This window comes from Euphorbia lathyris, chromosome 5 (assembly GCF_963576675.1).
Source record: "Euphorbia lathyris chromosome 5, ddEupLath1.1, whole genome shotgun sequence".
Lineage (NCBI taxonomy): Eukaryota > Viridiplantae > Streptophyta > Magnoliopsida > Malpighiales > Euphorbiaceae > Euphorbia > Euphorbia lathyris.
The window spans coordinates 24,531,394-24,552,267 of NC_088914.1; the positions used below are offsets into that span (position 1 = coordinate 24,531,394).

Here is a 20,874-nt window from a genome sequence, read left to right on the forward strand (position 1 = left end):
CATGTCTTTAAATTGCATGGCATGCCTAGTACCATTACTTCAGACAGGGACAAGATTTTTATTAGAACATTTTGGGAAGAGATCATGAGACTTCTGGGCACTAAGCTGCAGCTTAGTGCTTATCATCCCTAAATAGATGGCCAGCCAGAGAGGCTTAACCAATGCTAAGAGAATTATCTCAGGAGCGTGTGTTTTATCAATCCTAAAAGGTGGGCTGATTGTATAAGTTTGTCAGCATAATGGTATAGCAATAGTTATCATAGCTCAATCAAAATGAGTCCCTAATACCAGGCTCTTTATGGCAAAATCCCACAACTACCAATGGTGCCTTCTTACACAACTCATATGGCAACAATGGAAGAATTCCTTACAGACATGGAACACTTGAGTTCATATCTGAAGGATTGTTTGGCCTCATCGTAGAACAAAATGAAGCAAATGGCAAATAAGAAAAGGACTGACAGAGTTTAAAGTGTGAGATATGGTTTTTCTACAATTACAACCTTATAGGTAGACAATAGTGGCAATGCACACCTTGCTTAAGCGAAACACTAAATACTATGGGTCGTTACTTATTCTATAAAGGATTGGCAAGGTAGCTTACAAATTGCAGCTGCCACCTGAGTGCAAAATTCACTATGTGTTTCACATATCTCTCCTTAAAAGGCAAGTGAAGCCATCAACTCATGTGATTACTATACTTCATCCAATAATAGATGTAGAATGGGTCATTCTTCTTCGGAAGGTTCTTAACACCAGAAATGCCTATATTAATGATACCCATATCAAACAACTTCTTATACTTTGGACTGAGTTCTCAGCAATAGATGCCACTCAGGAAGATGAAACTACAATTAGCAAGTAATTTTCGAAATTCTACCATTCTTGAAGACAAGAACATGCTAAAGGAGGGGCTATTGTCACATACAGCAAAAGGAAGAGTTGAATTAGTTATTATTCGTTATTATTATTAGCTTTTATTTATTATTAAGTCTTATGTCTTATTTGTCTATTTTGTTAGATATTTGCTTTTCTTGTACAATAACTTGTTTTGAACTATTTTGGAAGTTGTTAGGTCAGTTGTTACATCACAATTGTATTTCTTTATCAGTCTCTGACATTAGTTGTACTCAACTGTTATATAAGGTCATACCTATGTAATAGGAAGTAACATTTGAGAATATTCAGAACTTGCTAATTATTCTACTTTCTTCTATTCTCTTTCTCTATTCTTTTATGCCTAACCTTAATTCTCCTAATTCGTACTAAAGTCAGTACTACTCAACAAGTGCACTGCTGGAATGCAAAAACACCCCATAGCTACCAAACCCTAATGGGCTGTAGGGGTGTTCAAATATGGATGGGTTATTATAACCCATCCATTCTCCACCCATCCAACCCATGGATTATGCATAGATGGGTTATAGATGGGTTTCATGGGTTGGATGTGTTACAAAAAAAATTATTTGACTTACATGGGTTAGGTTATAATAACCCGGCTAATTAACCCACCAAACTCAACTTAAAAGAGAAAAAGCGTGAAAATATGAAAACATCAAAAATGGAAAATACATGAAGACCTAAAAAATGATAAACATGTGACAAACCGAAAAAGGTAAAAATGGAAAAAACGTGAAACAACTAAAAAAAATGTGAAAACAAAAACAGAACATACCAAATGGAAAAGATTAACGTGGAAAATGTAAAACAAAAAAGGATAATTTAAGTTTTTTTTTATGTTTTTTATAATTCGGTTGGATTAATAATATATTGAAAGTGTGGTTAGATTTAAAATCCAACCAAATCGAATCCAAAATATAATATATTTTAAGAAAAAAGCTTTAACTATATTTTATAAACTTATAACTAGAATAATTATTTTAATTTTATTACCCAATGCAGAGAATACAATACAATCTAGTAATTTATATAATACAATCCAGTAGTTTATATAACTTCAAGGGAAAAGTTCAAATAAAACCCATGTGGTTTCACTAATTTTCAGATAAAGGACTATGGTTTACTTTTTGTCAAAACGATGACTGAGGTTTCTCACTTTTAATAATGCTATTAAAACTATCTTTAACGACCTGAAAATGAAAATTTTCAAGAATTAAAGTTGTTCAATGTCATATTTTCTATGGAACTACATTTTCGATTTTAGAAAATCATCTTTTTTGGAACTTTCTCTCTCTAAACATTAACTTTCTCTCTCTTTACCAAACATCATCTAAATAATCTCGAAATAAAAAAGTTGAAGAATTAAAGTTGCTTAGAATATTAGTAGTTCTTAAAATATGTCACTTTTGAAGTTGTTAAGGGTGATTTTAATAGTATCAATCGAAAAAGTCCTTATTTTGCTAAAGTTGAAAATCTCAATCCTCGTTTTGACAAAAAGTAAACCATAGTCCTTTATCTGAAAATTAATGAAACCACAAGGGTTTTATTTGAACTTTACCCTTATTTATATTATGTTTCCAATTACGTTTCCAATTCTCTCACAATTAGCTAGAGATGTGCTAGTTGTGTCAGTCTCTACCGTGGCTTCAGTGTCTGCTTTTAACACATTAGATCGAATATTTGACCCTTTTCGGAGCTCTCTTTTTCCAACAGTTGTGGAATCTTTTTATATGCGATCAAAATTGGCTACGAAAAGAACCGATCGACATTCGTTGTGCGATGGATGAAGTAGAAAAATATGAAGAACTCGAGATAGGTAATAATTTATCCCATATTATTTATTTTTTATTTCTCATCATTGTTTTTGTTCGTTATTAATTAATTTTGAGTTTAATTACTTTTCGAAGTTCGAAAAGGCAAGATCACTCGTGGTCGTGGAACAAGATTCGTCAATGGTTGATTGATTTAACTTTTAATTTTATTTTTTATTTTTCATCGGTCTGTATTTTGATATTCATATACTGATTTATTATCCTTTAACTATGATTTTGAGATTTAATTATTATTATTATAAAAAAAAAATCAGCAGCTTTAAAAAAAAAAAAAAAAAAATCAGCTCAATAAAAAAACATAGAATTGAATTGTTATGTACAATTCATGATAAATATACAATAATCCATCCAACCCACTATAACCCAACCCATTTAACCCACTTAAAAAATTCATACAACCTATCATAACCCACTATAACCTAACCCATCTTAAAAAAAAATTCTTATATGGGTTGGGTTAAAATTATACTATAACCCACCCAACCCAAATTTAAACATCCCTAATGGGCTGAACATTTTGTTTTTCGCTTTGCCCTACCCAGACTAAATCCACGTAGTTTTAGTCAGGGCTTGAATTTTGCACCTGCAGCCTCTAAGGGGTGGCTCTGCCACTGACAATAGGCTAAGGAATTATCTATCTAAGCAAAGTTATAGCTCTATCAAAAAATGAGAAGAATGCTTATTCTATTAAAGAAATATAAGAGAGAACTTTCGATATACAGCAGCAATTCAAATCTTCCTCGCAACCTACCTTCATATATTTTACGTGTTACAAAACAAACCTTTTCTTTTCTGCTTCATATGTTTTCCTATCCTAAAGTATTATTGAAGCAATTCCACCAAAAAATCAACTAGGAGGTATGTACTCAGTGAACATACTTCTACTCTTAAGATTGTCTCAATAAATATGAATACCACGAACGGTTCCGAAAGTTTTAGATTGTCTGAATTGCGCAATATGCAATAGGAATTGCCAAAACCGCATGAGTTCCACTTGCCAAGAATCTGTATAAGCCAATGCCAGCAGCAATTGGCAAAAACTTGAGATAGGAACTGTTGCCCGGTAATGCCAGAAACTGAGGCAACAAAGAAATGAAGATAATTGTCAAAACAGAGGAAACAGTATTTTAACAATATAAAATTTGATTGTTACAGTTGATATGAATCACATAGATGTATAACCCAACATCATTAGGTGAATGAACCAGTAACTATATTGCACGGAAACAGAAACAGAAACGGATAATGGGAACGTAATTTCTGAAAAACATAGGAAACGGAAACGTGTAAATATTAAAAATATATGGGCATATTTATAAATATTAAAAGTATGATAATACATTAAAAGAGGGCGAGCCTTGGCGCAACGGTAAAAACGTTGTTGTCAGTGTGACCGAAGGTCACGGGTTCGAATTTTAGGAGCGGCCTCTTGCCAAAAAAAATTGGCAAGGGAAGGCTTGCCCCTAGTACATCCTTGTGATGGGACCCCTCCCCGGACCCTCGCTTAGCGGGGACGCGTAATGCACCGGGCCGCCCTTATGATAATACGTTAAGAAAACAAGATTGAAGAACAAGGGGAAGAAAGTCCAAGCTCAATCGAGATCCAAGAGACAAAGATCATAAGAGAAAGAAATATGGGTAAGTTCTTTAAATTGAAGGATACAAGGAAGGAATTATCTCTCAAATAGGAAGTTTCAATTTTCCTAATCTTAGATTGAATAGGAATTGCAAAATAGAAAGTTTGAATTTCCAGAATTTTAATTGAAATAGGTAAGGAAAACCGTTTAAAAATTGAGACTGGAAATGGGGAAACGCATATCATGAGGAGTTTCCATGCTTCATAGACCCATAGTTATTAAAGGCGCAAGGCTCATGCGCGCGCCTGAGCAACACAAGACGCACTAAAGAAAAATAATATATAAAATCATAAATACAACAATTCACATATCTAAATCGCAACAATTAGTCAAATATTAAAGCATATCCATAATCATAAATTATATAAAATAAATTCTACTCCATAATCGTGATTCATAATAAAAAATCTAAATCTAAAAACTAAAGTTCAACCAAATTCTAAGTTAATTTACTGATAATTTAATAACTACTTTCATCAAGACTAAAGTCTCCACTTGCGATATTTCTAAACTCTTCAAAATGGAGCAGTGACTTTTGTTGTTGCTCTTTGCGATATTTTTGTCTTCCAAATCTTCTTTCCTTTTTTATTTATTTCTTTTTATTCTAATTTAATTTCATTCGAAAATATCCTATTTTAACTTGGAATCCTAAAAAACAATGTAGCTTCTAAATTTACGTCTAGCCACGCCTCCAGCAAGGTGCTAGGCTCAAAAAGGCTCACTCATACGGGTGTCTGCCTTTTGGCTTCTGAGACGACATGCCTGGAGCCTAGCACCTTTTGAGCCTGAGGCGCGTCTTCGATAACTATGGTGAACCAGATTGCTGATAAAAGCAGAAAAACTGATACTGCATCATACTAAAAATAAGACAACTTATAGTTACGGAAAAATTGCCTTTTGGACATGAAGAAAATGTGATACCTTGTATTCTATAGGTAGTGCAAAAGCGCCTCAGCTGAAGAATTCTTCAACCTACAGCTTTGTCCAAGGTGTACATCTCCGAAAAAATATCTGCATAAACATATGTAAAATAATAAAATAAAATTGAGAGAGAGAAAGAGAGAGAAACAGATAAAGAAGAGTCTTCTGATGAAGGAAATACGAAACCTATATTCACAGTATTCAGAATGCGCACATCGAGCCTTCCCATAGTCCCAATAGCAGTCATCATCCCTCAGAGGTCCACGTTTAGCTATTCCAGATAACATATCAGTGCACACGCCTTAACAAGTAGATGAATATATAACAAAATTTACCTTTTGTAACAAACTTTGTTTTTGTATTGGGTTGGATATCATGCCACATCTGAAGCCACAACTCCCTCATTAGAACTTGGGTTCTAACAATGTGCCTGTGATTTGCTACATGAATATAATTTCAATTACAGTTAAATTTGTAAGAAATGAAACCTTGCAGATCTAATCAGATGTTGTAACATATGATTAAGACAGGAATAACTTCTCAAAAGAAGATTTTGCAGAATATAGCAAATGATAGAATTGATATTCAACCTTTTGCAGTAATATTTAAATTCCAGTTCCATGTTGAGACTCAAGTATTTGTGATTTTGTGTAAACTGATCCTAATATACATCTACGTCCAAGAGAGTTGAGTAAGATATATCAAAACAAATCAGTACTTAAATAATTCTAATAAATCATTTTCAGTATAGTCGAAACAGAAGATATATAATTAAAAATCATGCTAGATCTACGAGATGTTGATCCCCAGATATGTCATGGTCTATGATCCACAGATTCAATTGTTGATGCAGAAAAAGTTCCATTGTTAGTTTGCAAGTGTCATCCATGATTCACATACGTTTTAGAAAAATGTCACAAACCTTTATCGAGTTCCCAAACTGCTGTCCTCTTTCCTGGTTCACTTTCAGAGTCTTCATAATATGTAATGTAGTTTACTTTTGGAGACCTTGTCATGTTGGGAACTATATCTGCATCATGCTGATGTTCAACATTCAGTTCCACTTGCACATCAGAACCGTCATGCTCTGACTGCATTTTTCAGAAAATGCATAAGAAAAGATTCCTCAGATATAAGTTCATGCACCGTGAAATATTCAACAATTTTACAGGAAGTAAACAAGAGAAGAAGAACAACAATTAAACATCAAGCAACAAGAGAAAAGAAATCCATAGTTTACCTTCAAACATTTCAGACAAATATTGGAGATTTAGACGATTATACCTTTTAGTCACCCGACCTAATCTCCAGTGCTAATTCAGAATTCAGGTAGAATTCTACATTTGCATACAAGTCTTAAAAAAATGTTTTCTAATGATTCTGACAATTGGACCTACCAGTGAGGGGATGGATAGTATATTTTCTTTGAAATCACTTTAACCAAATTATTGTTCAGTTTTGTTAGAGTGATTATTGAATACTGGGTCAGATATTTTGTTATTGTTGTGTTTATATTGTTGCCCTCTCTTTAATTATGATGGTGCTCCTACTTTAAGTTCCTTTCTTGTTATTCTAAACCATGCTGTTACTATTAATCATATATATCATTACTCTTGAAAACACTTTTGTCTTAGATCCATCTTGTTGCTCTTCTTAGATCTATTTTGCTGCATTTGGTAATATGTACTTTTGTTATTACATAATATGTTGTTTAACTTTTGCATAAGCCTCGGAGATAATTGGGTGAGTGGGTCCCTAAGTTATTGTACAATGACTTGTTTGTCAGACATACAATACCATGTGGTTTTTCTTAATTGAGCCAATATTTTCAGTAGGTCTTTAACTGGATCCAAAATTTTCAAGGGTCCTCAACGTTGGGTATCTCATCATATTTTATCTTTAGTGAATGTGTGGATGAAATAGTTCTATCTGTACTAGTTCCGCAATTAAGAGTAACTTACAGAGGTAAAAATAGCTTGGTCATGGCAACAAGAGGGCCGAAAAACAGAACAAGGCAGAAAGTCAGTTCATACACTTTCATAAATAGAGCAACAGAGCTAGAAACTTAAACTGAATAAAACAAAAAAAATGATGAGTTGCCTCCCCAGTTATGAAGAAATTTTTTCCTTTCCTTCTAGTAGGAACTTTGAATTTCCATCATTAAAATGCATGCTATGTAGTACAAATACACCTAGATTAAGTGTTCATGTATAAATTTACACACAGGTGAGTACAAAAGCTAATCACTTGCTGCAGTTTACTTCTTTCCACATGCGGATTATACTGGAGTAACGTCATAGTTATTAAACGTGCACGGCACACTAAGGCGCAAGGGGGTCCTTGAGCCTTGCGCACCCAAGGATAAAGCCGCATTAACAAAATAAAATGTATGAAACTATAAATGATAGTATTTAAATTATAGGAAATGACGAATTCTAAAACCAAAAATGTAGTAAATACTAAACCATGACTATATTCTAACAAGCAATAAACCCCATTTTCTAACTCCGTTTGTTTGTCGGAAAATATTATGTTTTGGAAAATATTGGGTAAGAGAAATTTTTTGTGTTAGGAAAATAAAATATTTTCCGGCGTTTGGCTAAAATACTGGAAAACGGGAAGAAGTGGTGGGTGACTGTTATTTTCAAAAGGGTAAGAAGAACCAAAAGCTTAGGGTTTATATATTAAAAAAATAAAAAAAAATAAAGCTTAGGGAAATGTTTCTCTTTTCAAAATGGTAAAACATTGTCCTCACTTTCTTCATAAATTTTTTTGTTGACTTACCTAAAATTTTACATTGACTTATTTTCCTAAGTAAACAAACACCGGAAAATCAAGATAACTTTTTCCTGCACAATATTTTCCGACAAATAAACGGGGCCTAAATAAATCTAAAGTTCAATTGTTCAACTAAATAGTAAATCCTAAGTTGACTAATAACTACTTCTCATCAAAACTCTCAAATTCATCACCTCATCATTCATCACTATCACACTCATCATCTAAAAACATCATCAAATTGTTTTTCAAGGAACTGGTCATCTGATACAAATCATCAAGTTAATTCTTCTACCTTGGTTCATTCTAGTGATGGGCCTAAAATGTGGAAAGTGTACTCTAGGAGACCCAAGGGTATTATGGGCAGTAAAGGGTAAAATGTAGTGAGCTGGCAATAGTTAGTTACTGCCTTGGAGAATGTTCCAGGTAGTTATTTACAGGGGGTGTGTGTACTGAGATTTCATGATGAGATTTCTCTATTTTGGCTCCTAGCGTTAGCTTAGTGAGGGAGGAGGGTTTCCTGGAAATCCTTTCTTTGGTGTATTGGCTGTTGAGACTTTCTTTGAGTAATTAGAACTATCTGTTATTTTTCTCTTCTCTTTCGGTTAATCTTTTCTTAAGTTGAGTATTCTCAACATTGGTCCGACCTGCCGGATTGTTCATGGGAAGAACAGATCTTCCATCTATGGAAACCAGAACTCAGTCACGTTTGGATTCTCATGAGGAGCAGATTGGAGTGTTACAGATAGATGTGAAGGCAATCAAAGAGTCCATTCAATCGTTGGAAGCAGATAAACTAAAGCAAGAGGAATTTCGTACCTTCATTACAACCTGGGTAAAGCAACAGGGCAAACAAGCTACAGGAGAAGAAGGAGCTTCATCAGGAATCCTTAACAATTCCTCTGGTGGGGGTTTTGAAATTCCTATGGGTCATAAGCCTACCGGTCCACCGTTCGGTTCTTCTTTCTCCCACATTCAATCTCAAGGAGGCAACGAGTTTCATGTAGCAGCCAAGAAAATTAAACTTCCTGAATTTTATGGGTATGACCCACGCGGATGGATTTCCAAGGCGGAATTATATTTCGAAATACACGGAACGCCGGCAGAGATGCAAGTCAGATTGGCTCAACTTAGTATGACGGGGGTGGCTCACCATTGGTTCACGGTGGTGAAGGAAGTTTACGAATCTTTGACATGGGCTCAATTCACCGGGGAACTTCTACAGCGTTTCAGTGGCTTAGAGATTCAAAATCCTTATGAGAAATTATCTACGATGCAGCAAACAGGTGACATTCATGACTACATTGAAGAATTTGAATATCTATTGTCGTTGGTACCACGTCTCTCAGAAGCCCAATCTCTGGGTTATTTTTTGGGAGGATTGAGTAGTGAGGTGAAACGCTGGGTCCGTCCTCATCGTCCGTCAACGCGTCTGGAGGCTATGTATCTTGCTAAGGATGTGGAGGAAATGTTGAATCCATCGGAGCGACAAGGGGTGGCTGGGCGATTTCGTTATGAACGGCGTAGGGAAGAATTGTTGATGCTTTGTTGTTTGACATGGGAAATTTGGATATGGTTCTCGGAATTGAGTGACCGAAGACGTTAGGGGAAGTCACCCACCATTGGGATCTTCAGTATATGAAATTCAATTACCAAGGCACTATGGTACAATTGAATGGAGTTTCATCTCGGGTTGGGGGTCACGAGTCCTTGAAAGGATGGCTCAGCCAAAAACACAATGTTTCAACGTTCCAGGTCCTTATGCATGAGGCGAACCACGAGTCACACCACTGCGCTCTCAATTCCTTGCAAGGTGAACAATTACAACAATTATTGTCCAGTTTCAAAGATATTTTCCAGGAACCTAAAGGGTTGCCTCCATCTCGCACTTATGATCACGCCATCAATTTGCATCCGGGGCAAGGTCCTGTGTGTGTCCGCCCTTATCGCTATCCTCACGCACAAAAGGAGGAGATTGAAAGGCAGGTAACTGATATGTTATCTAGGGGAGTCATTCGACCAAGTAGAAGTGCATTTTCCAGTCCTGTGATTTTGGTTAAAAAGAAGGATCTATCTTGGCGTATGTGTGTTGATTATCGCGCCTTGAATAAGGCCACAATTGCTGACAAATATCCGATTCCGGTGGTGGATGAGCTAATTGATGAGTTAAAAGGAGCTAAATGGTTTTCTAAATTGGATTTGATGGCGGGGTATAATCAGATTCGTATGCAGCCGGAGAGTGTCGAGCGGACAGCTTTTCGAACACATGATGGGCATTACGAGTACCTCGTAATGCCTTTTGGGCTCACAAACGCTCCGGCGACCTTTCAGGCAGTGATGAATGATATTTTTCGGCCTTTCCTTCGTCGGTTCATTGTGGTTTTCTTTGACGACATTCTCATTTACAGCCCAACTTGGTCCCAACACTTACAAGATTTATCTGTGGCATTATAAATTCTGGCCGACAATCACTTTAGGGTGAACGAGAAGAAGTGTGTTATTGGCAAATCTTCGGTGGAATATTTGGGTCATATCATTGATGGACGGGGAGTGTCCATGGATCCTACAAAGATTCAAGCAGTTCAGGATTGGCCTATCCCTAAACAAGTCAAGGGCGTCAGGGGATTTCTTGGTCTTACGGGGTATTATCGAAAATTCATCCGCAATTACGGTAGCATAGCTAAACCATTGACTGATCTCACTCGGAAGAATTCTTTCAGTTGGACTTCTGTAGCTCAAGAAGCTTTTGAAAATTTAAAGAAAGCTATGGTGACAGCTCCTGTATTGTCCTTCCCCGATTTTTCTATTCCGTTTGTTGTGGAGTGTGATGCATCAGGCCATGGAATTGGGGCTGTCTTAATGCAACATCAGCATCCTATTGCCTTCTTTAGTAAAGCCTTGTCTCCTGGTAATCTAATGAAATCCGCTTACGAAAGGGAGATTATGGCTCTAGTGTTGGCAGTGCAACATTGGCGCTCATATTTATTAGGTACACATTTTGTGGTCTATACGGATCAGAAAAGTTTGCGTCATCTACTCCATCAACGCATCACAACTCCCGATCAGCAGAATTGGGTTGCTGGGGTATAATTTTGACATATGTTATAAACCAGGTAAGGAGAATCGGGCAGCAGATGCTTTATCACGTCGAGATGAAGATGGAGAGTTTTCTGCTTTACTCTCTAGTCCAGTTTGGGTTCAAGGAGCTCAATTAGTGGCGGAAGCACAGGCAGATCCTCAGTTACAACTTCTTGTCCGTGATTTACAGCAAAATTCTAACAGTCATCCAGGATATTCATTACGTCAAGGAGTCCTATATTACAAAATGCGGTTAGTAATTCCCAAAACTTCTAAATTCATTCCCCTGTTGCTGGATGAATTCCATAAGACCGCTTCGGGTGGTCATTCGGGTTATTATCGCACCTATCGTCGTTTGGCAGCCAACATTTATTGGCCAAGCATGAGTGCAGTGGTCCAACGTTATGTTCAATCTTGTGATATTTGCCAACGTTGTAAAGCTAGTTCTTTGGCACCAGGTGGTCTTTTACAACCCTTGGAGATTCCGGATGTTATATGGGATCATGTGTCGATGGATTTTATCTTGGGTTTGCCAAAATCGAGAGGATTTGACGCTGTTTTGGTGGTAGTGGACATGCTGTCTAAGTACAACCACTTTATTCTTTTAAAGCATCCTTATTCGGCTCGTATGATTGCCGAGACTTTTGTTCAGGAGGTGGTTCGTCTCCATGGGCTGCCCAAGTCTATTTTAAGTGATCGAGATCCTATATTCCTCAGTCACTTTTGGCAAGAAATTTTTCGCTCTCAAGGGACACAATTGCATATGAGTTCTTCGTATCACCCGGAATCCGATGGGCAAACTGAAGTTATCAATCGGTGTTTGGAAGTATATCTTCGTTGCTTCGCCATTGATCAGCCCCGTAATTGGTCTTTGTGGATTCCGTGGGCTGAGTTTTGGTATAATACCACCTTCCATGGCTCTACGGGTCTGTCTCCTTTTGAGATTGTGTATGGGCGAGCTCCTCCTTCCGTCGTGCAGTATATTCCGGGGGAAATTCGGGTGGAAGCAGTGAGTCAAGACTTGAAAGATAGGGATGAGGCACTAAAGCAATTAAAGGCTCATTTACATCGCGCTCAAAGTCGTATGAAAGAACAAGCTGACAAGAAGCGCAGAGATGTGAGTTTTGGTGTCGGAGAGTGGGTTTATTTGAAGCTTAAGCCATACCGTCAAATATCAGTCGCTCAACGTATCAATCAGAAGCTAGCAGCGAAATATTTCGGCCCTTTCAAGATAGTGGAGCAGATTGGCCCTGTGACCTACAAATTGGAGTTGCCTCCTTCTTCGAAAATTCATCCGGTTTTTCATGTCTCCCTTCTTAAGAAGGCAGTGCTTTCCAATGAGGTAGAAAGTGTTTTACCAAAGGAGTTAGAGCTGGAAATTTCAGACCACTGTGCACCGGAAGGTATTCTGACTACACGATCTGAGGGTGACTCAATGGTGCAATGGTTAATTCAATGGAAAAATAAGCCCCTTGAAGAGGCTACGTGGGAAGATGCATTGTCAATTCAAAGTCAATTTCCGGGTCTTCGTCTTGAGGACAAGACTCTTATAGATGGCGGGGGTAATGATACAAATCTTCAAGTTAATTCTTCTACCTTGGTTCATTCTAGTGATGGGCCTAAAATGTGGAAAGTGTACTCTAGGAGACCCAAGGGTATTATGGGCAGTAAAGGGTAAAATGTAGTGAGCTGGCAATAGTTAGTTACTGCCTTGGAGAATGTTCCAGGGGGTGTGTGTGCTGAGATTTCATGATGAGATTTCTCTATTTTGGCTCCTAGCGTTAGCTTAGTGAGGGAGGAGGGTTTCCTGGAAATCCTTTCTTTGGTGTATTGGCTGTTGAGACTTTCTTTGAGTAATTAGAACTATCTGTTATTTTTCTCTTCTCTTTCTGTTAATCTTTTCTTAAGTTGAGTATTCTCAACATCATCCTCATCATACCCATCTACAAAATCAGTTTCTTCTTCCTCTTCAGTGTGCATAACGCAGGTGTGAATGTTTGTTAAGTGTTTGTACACAATTCTGTTTGTACACGTGCATAATAACTGAATATGTAGGCAAACACAATTCTGTTTGTATAAACATACTGGAATCAAACAAATATCAATTCAGAATCCTCTATTAATGGAAGAAATCAACCAGTTATAATTATAAACAACTAGAATCACAGTACCAAAGTATGATCATGATCTTATTTCAAACAGAGAGAGTGTGGCAGCAAGTATTAACGTATTATGGAAGAGCACTATAACTAAACAGTAAACATAACCGGAAGTTTAACAGATATCCATAGAAGAATAGAAGAACAAAACAGGAGAGAGAATAGAGTACTGATAGACGACAACTCAAATTTTAATAATTCCTTGGTTTCTTATGTTTCACGTATGATCTGTTTCTCTCTCTTATCATTGTGTTGTGGGACTCCGTCTCTTCCTCTTCCAATTCAAACGTGTATCTTTGGTCTTTTTTCTTTTCTTTTTATTTTGGACCCCTTGATGTTTCTAACCCAAGGGTGAATCTTAAACCTACATTAAATACTTTAAAAACCCTAAAAATATACGTGTGCCACAGAGGCACGCGATGCACACAGGCACACCTGGCGCGCACCAGGGTGACTGCGCCTGCCAATGAGGATGGTGAGGCGCTAGGCCTTGGCGCCTTTGGCGGGCCTAACAACTATGAGTGAGATATTACTGTTTCACATTTATGTTCTGTTATTTATGGCACCTAGTATTACCCTCAAACATGCACAAACACAAACAATGGCTATTTATATTGACCCACTACAAGTACCTGGGGAGCTCTTGTTACATTAACTTTTGGTCCAAGCCAGTTCTTGCACAAAGAGAGAGAGTTATATGGCACCTGTAACAGATATTAACCAAAGGTAAGCCATTCAAACAAATGTTAGAGAAGAAAGTCACATCTGATATTTTGTGAGCTTACTGTTTCATCTCCACTTGCAGCTCCAGGATTTCCCTCAACTATATTTCCTGACCTGCAATTAATCACATGTAAATTCAACTTCAAGAGAAGCTAAACATATCGAGTATACTAAAAGAAAGGATAAGGTACAAATTTAGCCCTATGATTATTGGGGAGAGCAGATTTAGGCTCTTCGTACAAAATAATGAAATTTTAAGCCTAATGTTTACCAAACGGTGCAGTTTCAACACTCATTAACAGAAGATGAGTTTTTTTCATTAACAGAAGATGGGCAATTTCAAGGGTTATTGGATGGCGAGAACGCTAGAGGTTGGACGCTGGTCAGAACATGAAATTGCACATGAAAAACAGTTGATGAGGCTTGAAATTGCACCTTTTGGTAAACATTAGGCTTAAAATTGCATTATTTTGTCCGAAGAACCTAAATCCGCTCTCCCCCATTAATCATAGGGCTAAATTTGTACCTTCTCCCTTTAAAAAAAGGCAACCATTCAAACTACAGGCAACAACAATGATACGATCTAATTTTGATGGAATATTGACAACTGTGCTACAAGTAAACATGCATTTCACACTATCAAGGCGAAAAGATAATTATCATGCCAATTTTCTCATTGTTATCCATCACAACGGAAAATATAAATAAATACCTCACTAAAACCTGAGATGGATTAAATGAAGATATTTATACTCTTCAATGAAGCAAGCCACCAATTTAAATAAACAGTTTTTTTTTATATATGATGAAAGAATAAACATTACTTTTGGATTGAAATTAATAGATATGACTGGAACATATGCGCTTTTTCTCATAACATCAAGTGGGAACCAAAAGATAGGCCCCACTATCTGTACAGCGGAAGACATATGTTCCCATCCCATGTAGAAATTTCTGAATTTTGGAATCATACAACTTCCTGCCATTGTTAACAATTAAGACTAAAGAGGCTGAAAAAGGGCATCCATAAATTGGTCTTTTTTTCAGCTTCATAGATTGGAAGTGGGAGCTGATGAATTTAAAAACTACAGCTCTTCACATAAGTAGGTCTCCTTGAAACTTTTGTACTTTTTAGTTTAGTCAATTCAGTTAAGCACCTTAGTTCCACTGTTATAAAGAGTGGCCTAGCAAATAACATCACTATTCATTGATGTTACCTCACTTTCATTTTTCTTCTAAAGGGTGAGCTCTCATTTCCGCTCCTGTCAGCAAGTTATACCATTAAACTACATTTCCAATTATAATATGAGGGACTTCTCTACAGCACTGATGATATACCAGTAGAACAAGACAAGAAAGAAACAAAAGAGATGCGCATCACTGTTTATGCTTGTTCAAGACAGCATGTCCTTATACCAGCTTTCAAAATCTAATCTTTTGTTCTATAAAATTGATCATAAGAAGAAACAAGAACTCCCGATCAATCACCACCACATTCAGTATTGACTTGCCTGATCATCTCATCACTTGCCTGATCATCTCATCTCAGCCTTGATAAATTATATGAATAAATAGTTGTATATCTTAATGGCCCAAAAATACATAGTAATCACCCAGCCATTCACCTTAAGAAAAGAGAACCCAAAATTTTATTCCTCTCTGCTAGAATTGATCATGGTATTGACATTAAATTTTTGCGAAATCCACAGATACAAAAATACATACATATTCATGAGTTTCATATTATTATGGAAACAGAATAGATGGCACTAACCTTGAGACAAGAGATCCTTCAAGCTCATAAATGACATCCGTCATGATCCAATTATCAGGGTAAGGCTTGCCACTTGGAGCAAAATAGTAACCAACCTGTTTGCCATTGCCAATATACCCAAAATCATCACTCCTAGTCATAAGAATGAATTACCTTAGGGTGCAAACAAACTATCAGCAATATAAATAATATTCAGTCACTGAGAAAATAAGAGGTCGATATAACAAAACTTCTACTACAATACATAATGATGTGTGGCACCAAAAGGGAGAGAGAAGAGTAGAAGGGGGGACCAGAACCAGTTGAAATATGATCTGACCGTAGTAAGATGATAATTTTACTGTAACGTAGTTCAAGCACAGAAAACAACGATAAATCCGGATGCAATTAGCAAACTACACATTCAATTAAAACAATTTCACCTTTCCTTGATAAGTACACTAACACAAACATAAATTATCATAGGTGGTCATTCCCAAGGTGCCATTCACTTCAAGAGGAAAATTGTACCTCAGTCTTCATATCAATTCCATAGATGCAAAAGACATTTTTAATAGGTGGTCTTTCCCAAGGTGTCAGCGGATTTAGAACAGGATCACCATGATATGACCTGAAAATGACATGCTACTGCAAATTTAGATCTATTAGAAAATGAAACAGTGTGCATGTTGTTTCATCCAGTAGTTTGCTAAGGACCATTGTGTGACCTAAAATAACATGGTACTGCATATTTATATCTATTAGAAGATGAAACCAAGCACACATTTTTTTTCACCCCGTAGTTTGTTATGGACCATGATATGACCTGAAAATAACATGGTACTGCAAATTTACATCTATTAGAAGATAAAACCATGCACATATCATTTCACGTGACAGTTATAGACCTGGTAACAAGTAATACCAGTTACTGATTATGAAGAAATTCTGAGGGAAATTAAATGTAGCATCATTTCAACAAAGCCACTACTCATAACAAGCTTTCTGTCATAAAAATATGATTTATTCAGTTCAAACCTTGAAAATGAGCTATTTCTGTTATTAAATTGATGTATTACAGGAGAAATTGGATAACTAAGTGAATGGATATGTAAACTAAGGGCATTGGGAAACCATAAAACAATGTACATTATTAAGGACAAATGATAGACTGGAAAGAAGAAAGATATGATCTCCAAACTTACAGAAATCTAATGTTAAGTTCTACTGATGCAAGACAATGATCGGAATTTCGAACTAAAACCAGAATGCTTTTCAATATTGTATCCAGATCTCACATCTAAAAGACTCTCTAGGCACTTACTCCAGAAAAGCTCACAAATTAAAAAGAAATGAAAAGAAAAAAGTGCTAACACCCTCTCAGTGCTTTATTAAGGGAATACCTACTTCTGTAGGTGGTGTAAGACTCTCTTGATGTCAGAATCATAGTCCTCTATTGCTTTGAAAAGGGTCCCATCTGATACTTCGCGAGCTGAAAATGATAACTGAGTGGGGAGTCCACATTCAATACTAGAAAAGTTGGCCTCAGCTACTTCCGTAACTGATGGATAGGCATACATCCCTGTGAATGGAATTTCAACAAAGCAAAATGAGCTTAATAAAAATGTTACTTTTATGTCTTATGATAAGAAACTCTGACCTAAGCCTTACCATGGTTGGAAGGGACTTCAATATTGACAATATTTGTTGGCCATCCGGAGTAATTTGATTGAAATTCATGTTCCTCACAGTGATATGTGTGATGGCTTTTCCTGGGTCTCCCATGAAAATGCTTCCGGTATAAATTATCAGCTGTGCAATACTTTGAAGAAGGCACCATCCACAAGGAGGAAGAAAATGAATTGAACATCAATCGAGCTGTTCCCTGATACCTTGCCATAATTGTGTTGCAAGTGTGTTTTAAAACAAGGATTCATATCCAATACTACACAATAACAACAGGAGATATGTCTGAACTTCTAAAAAGCTATTGCAATTGTATACCTCTAAAATTAAGATTTAGCAGTCTGAACTTCTTGTTATATAAGCTCATATATACTTACTACTATTTAGCTAATTTATATAACTGATAGTCTTGCGATAACTTACTATGCCTACTATCAGTAAATTAAAGATTTGTTACAGTTTTAACCCCCTAAAAGAGGAGATTTGCATGATAGGTTAGATAATGAGTAAACCACCCGATTAAATAAGATTGCCAAGACTTAAAAGGCAAATAGATAACCTCAGCAACAGGAAGACCAAATGTATTTCCAAAAAGAGTTGCTTTGATTGTCTCAGGTGCACCAAGAAGAGGAGCTCCTGTTATCACGCAATAAAATAAGATAAGATAAAATACCATATTCTATCAAAGGAACTCTGCCTTTAGGCTGAATGAATTTCCAGTGAGATATATTATACCTACTGCAAAGTATGCATGAATATGTTTATCCAGCCATTCGTTGTAATGTTTTGGAGCAATTTCTAGCTTTAACCATTCCAAAAAGTAGCGGAACACATTGTTACCCAAAGAATGTGCAAGTACAACTGAGGGTCCACCACGAAGTTTATGTGCAGTTTCAAAAGTCAATCTGCAATAGAGATGTTTAAAAGTGAAATTCCTTTGATCAACCAGGATTTGATATTCTGTTGATTATATATGCTAATAACACAACTAAAAAATCCTAGACGGTGGATATGCAGTAGTCTAATAAGCTCTTAAAATATGTAGCAGTTAACATTAAAACCAAATGTAGAAGAAATGCAAAATATGTATTCCCCCAGAAACACAACAATCATCAGCTGCAACAACTGATTTTCAACACTCAAACTCAACAGTTGGATTCAAGTGTAAAAACCAACAGTATACGTACACCAAAATCCTGTGTTTGCAGGCAATTCATGCAGTTGCAAAAAAAGTACTCCTTTCACCCACAACTTTCATTTATTTGCAGGACTCTAAAGAAGAGAACTAGGTCAAATCTCTCCACATATGATGTGCCCTTCCCCCCAAAGCACTCCAGTATCTGTTATTCCCGGTCTCACCCTGTGAAGCAAAGTCGGACAAGGGGGAAGACATGGATAGGGAACTGTAGCCAAGTGGCTGAGGCATGAGTCTGCAAAACTTCTATTCGTCATTTCGAATCCGACTGGTTCCAAACAAAATCTATCTGAGCAGAGAGTTATGGAAAAGCCTCAAAATACGCCCTCTTAAGGAAGAGCAGGGGGGCATGCTGACGCATTTACTGGTTCAACTGAAACAGATTACTGGTAAAAAAAGTACTTCACCCCAGCATCTTCATGGGAATGGGTGCTTAAAACGTGGAAGTTTTGAATATCTAAAAAACCATCCCACCCGCCTTCCTTGACACACAAAGCCATAGCAACGACTATTTGGGGATAATTGTTATTAAACTAATGCTGAAGCCGTAACAGAGTCCCACTCAAAGGAACTCACCATATGAAGTGATAAATGCTATCACAGTCTGTTGAGCAGATAGTCATATACCTATATACGCTACGAAAAGCTAAATGTCAATATTATAGTCCAATGAGTAAATTTAAGCATTATGCATACTTGAGCCGGTGAAAGTAAAGATCCCGCTCCTCAAGCATTGATGGCGACAATCTCCAATCATATGGAACAGCAATAATTGCATTAGCCTCAATTCCAAACTCAACGCACCACTTAATCCATTCTTTCCATACTGAAGAAAGAGGACCTAGGGATCAAAAGAAAGTAAAAATCCATTAGTCTCTTGTAATTTTGAAGACAATAGAATTAAATTATAACCAAAGATAGAAGGAAAACCTGTTATATAGCCAGGATCAAGTTCTGTAATTGCAGAAAGACCATCATCAGGTCTTGATTTGCATTCAGGATGATCCGTTTGATTGTAAGGTTCAAGTAACATACACTTAAGCCAACAATTTACAGTAGAAAGAAGCTGCATGACAGAGAAATAATGTTTACCCCTTTCAGTTACAAAATAACATGAAAATTATTTTACAATTATTGTACTAGCCTAAGCAGAGACTACACTTAATATCACGACAAAATACTTTGTCGCTGATCTAACCAGTAAGAAAAGACGCAGTCATTATTCCATGATAATCGCACAAAAACCAGAAAAAAAGAAAAAATTCATTGAGCTTCAATTTCCTTCCATTACAGGAGCAGAAACTGAAATTCGATTCAACCATTTCCTAGAACCATAGAGCTATCATGTAGCCGATTTAAATAAACGAAGCTAAGGTTATGTTCAATTTTAAGGCTAATATAACTTTCCCAAGTTAGTAACGGTAAGCAACGAGACAATAATTTATATATATGTAAAAAAAGAATTCCCATTTAACCAAGTAAAAAAAGAAGCATAATATTCTTCAAAATGACAGTTAAACATGCTTCAGCTTCCCTTTCCCTCCATTAAAGCAGCAGAAACTGAGCTTAGATTCAAACATTTTATAGAAACGCAAAACTAGCACATAATAAATTAAATTCAAAACTGAAATAAGAGTGAGAGGCAAAAATGGGTAGTTACTTTAGTGGTGTCGAGCCAGACAAGGTCAAGAGGATTAAAATCGAGAGGAGAGTAAGGACAGTCAAGGAAAGACCAGGCTCTTAGCTGAGTCGAAGCGAAACCGGGAATTATTATCCCAGAAACCGTCGAGTAATCTCCGCTGAACTCTCCTTCATCGCCGGAGCTTCCCGGCAGACCTCCAGCAAGTATCAAAACCACCACGATGATGGCTGCACGAAGCATACCTCCTCTCATCATTATCATTATCATCTTCATCTCATTTTCTGTTTGGAGAGGGATTGCTAAGGTGTAGAATGCAGATTATGTGAAGGAACTTTGACTATCTGTTCGGAAGTTGAATTATAAGTGCCTTTTTCGATTCTTCTATAATAGAAGCCTTTCCGTCAAAATTTCAGCGCGTTTTTTGGTTGGGATACTTTAAACGATGTCGTTTACCTCCACCACTGGTTTTGTCTCCGTCCTCGGATCGACGCCGTTTGAGTTCGTTAATAATGGCGCCAATTATTTAGATAAAAAGATGAAAGGAGAAAGAGAGAAAGGCAAAAGTAGTGC

At 36.7% G+C, this 20,874-nt stretch overlaps 1 protein-coding gene across 1 annotated transcript; it reads right to left on the reverse strand.

Moving 5' to 3' along the window:
- Positions 1–3,399: 3,399 nt before the first annotated feature.
- LOC136230422 (phospholipid--sterol O-acyltransferase) lies at positions 3,400–20,873 on the reverse strand. Its single transcript, XM_066019485.1, has 16 exons — positions 20,323–20,873; positions 19,593–19,728; positions 19,359–19,503; positions 18,203–18,372; positions 18,027–18,103; positions 17,453–17,666; positions 17,189–17,363; positions 16,313–16,412; positions 15,803–15,897; positions 14,091–14,142; positions 13,938–14,009; positions 6,213–6,381; positions 5,626–5,730; positions 5,477–5,561; positions 5,291–5,380; positions 3,400–3,808 (listed from the first exon to the last, which is right to left on the reverse strand). The coding sequence occupies exons 1-15, from the start codon at positions 20,575–20,577 to the stop codon at positions 5,299–5,301; spliced, it is 1,932 nt and encodes a 643-aa protein (XP_065875557.1). The 5' UTR covers positions 20,578–20,873; the 3' UTR covers positions 3,400–3,808; positions 5,291–5,298.
- Position 20,874: the final 1 nt, after the last annotated feature.